General features: G+C 36.9%; 1 protein-coding gene across 1 annotated transcript in view; it reads left to right on the forward strand.

The window, feature by feature from the left end:
- LOC106882254 (zinc finger FYVE domain-containing protein 21) overlaps positions 1–5,071 on the forward strand; it is a 15,518-nt gene extending 10,447 nt beyond the window's left edge. Inside the window, exons 6-7 of the mRNA XM_014932867.2 lie at positions 2,575–2,699; positions 3,173–5,071. Of these exons, the coding sequence (XP_014788353.1) occupies positions 2,575–2,699; positions 3,173–3,214 (167 nt within the window). The 3' untranslated portion in view covers positions 3,215–5,071. The remainder of the gene's footprint in view (positions 1–2,574; positions 2,700–3,172) is intronic.
- The last annotated feature ends 6 nt before the right edge of the window (positions 5,072–5,077 follow it).

Consider the following 5,077-nt stretch of genomic DNA (forward strand, 5'->3'; position numbering starts at 1 on the left):
ATATATAATTAAGATTCAGTTGAATTAGGTACTTAAACTGAAGCACCAAGGCAGCTCGGTATAATCCCCACAGCTTGAAGTAAGGGGAATAAATCAAAATAAGAAAAAATTAAGATATCCTGTTGCTTATTTTGATCTATATATATATATATATGAGTAGAAATTAATATTAGCATACAAAGGATCCATTTAGTGGTCACTCCTCTTATGTATATATATATATATATATACAGGAAAAATATAATCGTCACTGAGCATGATTATAGGTGTCAAGACACCTACATTGCTAGAAATAAGAGCTTAAATGATGCTCTTAATGTTGAAGGGAAAGCACATAAATGTATACATATATGCAGATAAGGGCTACAATTGCTCAAAATGCTGACTCGAGTCGGTGTTTTGGGCAATTGTAGCCCCTATCACCAAATATATATATATGTGTGTGTGTGTGTGTGTGTATACATATACATACATGTATGAGCTTTTCCTACAACATTAAGAGCATCATTTAAGCTCTTATTTCTAGCAATGTCGGTGTCTTGACACCCAAAGTCACGTTCAGTGACAATTATATTTTTCCTTTATGGTACCACATTGTGCATAGCTGTTTATATTAATTTGTGTGTGTGTGTGTATGTAGGTATGTAGAGTAGAAACAATGGATAGAGTATACTGGAAACTTTATTTATCACAATGATCATTTCACTTCATCCTGTATTACTCCTTTCTGGGTGGGGAAACTGTACAATGAATTATAGAGCATCCCAGTTTATTGGTATTTGATTGTTTGATGGAGTTAACCAAGTCTGATTAACACTAACTGCTTTCTAGATATCTGCCTGGATTTACTAATCCTTTTTGTCTCTTATTATATAATCTCTCACCCTTTATCTATCGATCTAGTATGTTATATATATATATATATATATATATATATATATATATATATATATGTATATATACATATATGCGTATGCATTATATGAATGTGGGAGGGGTAAAAAGCTTTTAACACCCATCTAATTGTTTTCCCAACCAAATCCTAAATTTTAACTTTTCACACAAATTCCTTTTTTCTATTTTCCTATTGTTTCAAGTGGAAGAAGGTAAGCATTATTATTATTATTATTATTATTATTATTATTATTATTATTATTATTATTATTATTATTATTATTATTATTGTTGTTGTTGTTGTTGTTACAGTAGGCACAAGCTTAAGGCCTGAAATTTTGTTGGTGGGTTTGGGGACGAGTTGATTGCATTAACTCTGGTACAAACTGTATCAACCCTGGAAGAATGAAAGACAAAGCCGTCTTTGGCAGGATTTGAACTCAAAATGTAAAAACAGAAAAGATGCTGCTAATCTCCACCCCTCCCCAGTATGCTAACGGACAGACAGAAATCCTTATAGGGGTTTTGTCTGTCTTTACATTCTGAGTTCAAATTGAACCTGAGGTTGCCTTTCATCTTTTGGGGTCAGTAGAATATGGACCAGTTGGACACTGGGATCGCTGTAATCGACTTGCCCCCTCCCCTCAAATTTCAGGCCTTCTGCTTTTAGTAGATAGGATTGTTGTTGTTGTTGTTATCTGTGTTTGTTTTGCTTTAGTCAAAGCTTTTTGCATCTGTCCTTCTTGATGGTTTACCAATAAAAATACAGTGAAGCGTCAGCACAAGCATAGCAGTGTGGTTGTGAAGATGCTTTTGTTACCATATTTCTGTTGAGATGTTCTGTGTTGCTTTCAATTACTTTCAAATATAACAAAGAATTTAGTAAAATAACTTCGTTATCGTTAAGCTGGTGTGAGGAACATAAATTGTGACTAAGGTTTGGTGGAAGATTTTAATTCAGAACTTATGGAAACAAGACATTTGTACTACAGAGCCTGAGGTGGTTTCAGGGTTAAGCATCCTCTCTGCTGGTTTCCTGGCAAAACAGTAATGAACAGCACTTGTAGAAAAAGAAGATAAAATGCTAAAATTAGGCCACATATTATTATGTTGCAGCTTTGTGGTCGAGTGTGTTTGAGTCATTGTCAATGGTGTCCTCCACAGCTGTTCTTTACTCCTGTTTTTAACTGAAAAAAATAAGCAATTTTTGTGATGAACCCAGCACTTTGTCTTGTAAACGGGCAAGCCCTAGACACTTTATAGTTGAAGAAATTTTATTGATGGTATTTATTGTTTGGGTGAAGAGTTTACTCTTAGCCTAGCAATGAGTGTGATTCAGACAATGAAACTGGTGAAAAGGATGAAGAAAGGAGCCATTTGGCTGGACAAATACAACTCTAGAAGAGACAGCGCTTAGGAGATATTCTGAATTTTTTAAAAATGATTTTATCCATTTGTTTTCATGCAATCATTACTGCAGCTGTGAATGCAACTATGTAATTTTTTTGGCTCAGAAGACCAAGGAGAGGGTAAAGTTAGGGGTTCCGGTCTGAAAGGGTTACTGGCAGAACAGGGGCTGAAAGAATCAGCCCCTGTTGAAATAAATAAACAGAATTGTTTTCGCCTCTTTTTATTCTGATATTGTCTGTCCCTCTTGTTTACCTATTTATTTCTTTTCAGAAAATGCTAATGTGAGGGGTCTGCTGTTAACTTATGACTCTGAAAGTGGGCAAACATTTGTCAAAATGATTATCCCATCATCGACCCATAAGCAGGGATTGAACTGGATAAGTGCTATGCAAAGGGTTTGTAAATTAATCAATCTATCTGCCTGTCTCTCTCTGTCTGTCTGTCTCTCTCTGTCTCTCTCTCTTTATCTCTGTCTATCAATCTCTTTCTATCAATCTCTGTCTATCAATCTCTGTCTATCAATCTCTTTCTATCTATCTTTCTCTCTCTCTCTCTCTCTCTCTCTCTCTCATGATTTAGGTTATTCAACACAGTCGTAAAGTCATGAGTTCAACCGGTGTTGGTGTGCTTATGTCCCTGTAGGTTAACAGTTCTGCAAAAGAGACTGATAGAATAAGCAGCAGCCTTTAAAAACAGAAGTCCTGGGGCTGATTCATTTGAGTAGTGCCCCAACATGGCCACAGTCCAATGATTGAAACAAGTAAAAGATAAATGAAAAAGAGACATTCAATAATGTAGTCCAAGATATACTATGCCTGTCCTAATAGCATACACATTTATCTTCTTTTTTTTCTCTCTCGTTTTTCAGGCATTCCGACTTCTGTATGAGCATCGCAATCAGGACCAATGAAGCTGATCCGGCGTCTGCCACTCCGTCTGTGACCCTCCCTTCTGTCATCGACGATTGTCATCACTCTTCATGTTCCCTTCATTTGCAAGAAACAACTGGTAAAATTCTCCCTCAAATTCCATTTGAATCATCTGAAACAAAGGAAGAGCACAAACAGTTATTTACTCCTAGATACACAATGACTGAAGCGCCTCTATGTGTTCACGAAATGTGCTGGAAATAACAGCCTCAACCATCATTTTTTTTAAACAAAAAACGGGCCAAAACACATTGGATGATATAATCTTAGATAGACTGTGCCAAGGGGTGATCATGGCTGGAATATCTTTGATCATAAGATTTACTGGATCAGGACTGGCCCGGGGCTAAACATCATCATCATCATCATCATCACTAACATCATCAATACAACAAACAACATTTTCTTACCCCATGTTTTTTTGGTGGTGGAGAGGATTAGTCACAACTAGAACCCCCACCCCTTCCATCTGTCTACTCACTCCACCATCCCCTGCTTCTCCATCACACAAACCATCATCATCATCATCATCATATATTCTTATTAATCAATATTTTTGTTGCTGATTCATCAAATTCTCTTTGTTTCCTTGGCAAAAAAAAATGAGAAAATGCCAATTATGATTATTATTATTATTATTCTAATTATTATCATCATCATCATTATCATCAAAGGGGGTGAGCAGGCAGAATCGTTAGCATATCGGGCAAAATACTTAGTGGCATTTCGTCCATCATTATGTTCTGAGTTCAAATTCCGCTGAGGTCGACTTTGCCTTTCATCCTTTCGGGGTTGATAAATGAAGTACCAGTTGCGTACTGGGGGTTGATGTAATCGACTTAATCCCTTCCCCCAAATTTGAGGCCTTGTGCCTTTAGAAGAAAGGTTTATTATTATTATTATTATTATTATTATTATTATTATTATTATTATTGACAGTGAGCTGGCAGAATCATTAGAACACTCGGCAAAAATGCTTTGTGGTATTTCGTCCATCATTATGTTCTGAGTTCAAATCCCGCTGAGGTTGACTTCGCCTTTCATCCTTTCAGGGTCGATAAATTAAGTACCTGTGATACACTGGGGTTGATGTAATCAACAAGACCCCATTCTGTCAAATTTCAGGTCTTGTGCCTATAGTAGAAAGGGTCGTTCTTATTATTATTGTTGTTGCTGCTGTTGTTGGGTTGTCTTTATTGCAATGCAACATTATGGGAGGTGCTATACCATGTGTGTGTGTGTGTGTATATATGTGTACATATATGCATGTATATGTGTGTTGTAGAGCAAAGAAATGTGTGAAGATAATCCCTGGGCCAAGATCTCTGGACCCTAATATCCCACAATGGGACTGGGAAGATGTGGAGCAGCCCATTTCCTCGGTTGTTGCCGTCCCCCCTATTAACTTTCAGAAGGTAAGTACTACTTTGTCATCAACATCAGCATCATCGTCACAACCACTACCACCACCACCACAACCACTATATATATACATATATACATATATATATGTATATATATATATACACAACTGGCTTCTTATAGTTTTTTATGTCTTTATTGCCCACTCTCTGCTTCACACACACACACATACACACACAGTCACCCGTTCAATTACTTTACACACACACACACAGGCGCACACACGCATTGACACAAACACACACTTGAACGCACGCATTCACACAAACACGAATATGAACGCACGCATTCACACAAACACGAATATGAACGCACGCATTCACACAAACACACACATGAACGCACGCATTCACACAAACACGCATACACACACATGAACGCATGCATTCACACATACACGAATATGAACGCACGCATTGACA

The sequence above is a fragment of the Octopus bimaculoides genome, unplaced genomic scaffold (genome assembly GCF_001194135.2).
Source record: "Octopus bimaculoides isolate UCB-OBI-ISO-001 unplaced genomic scaffold, ASM119413v2 Scaffold_199307, whole genome shotgun sequence".
Lineage (NCBI taxonomy): Eukaryota > Metazoa > Mollusca > Cephalopoda > Octopoda > Octopodidae > Octopus > Octopus bimaculoides.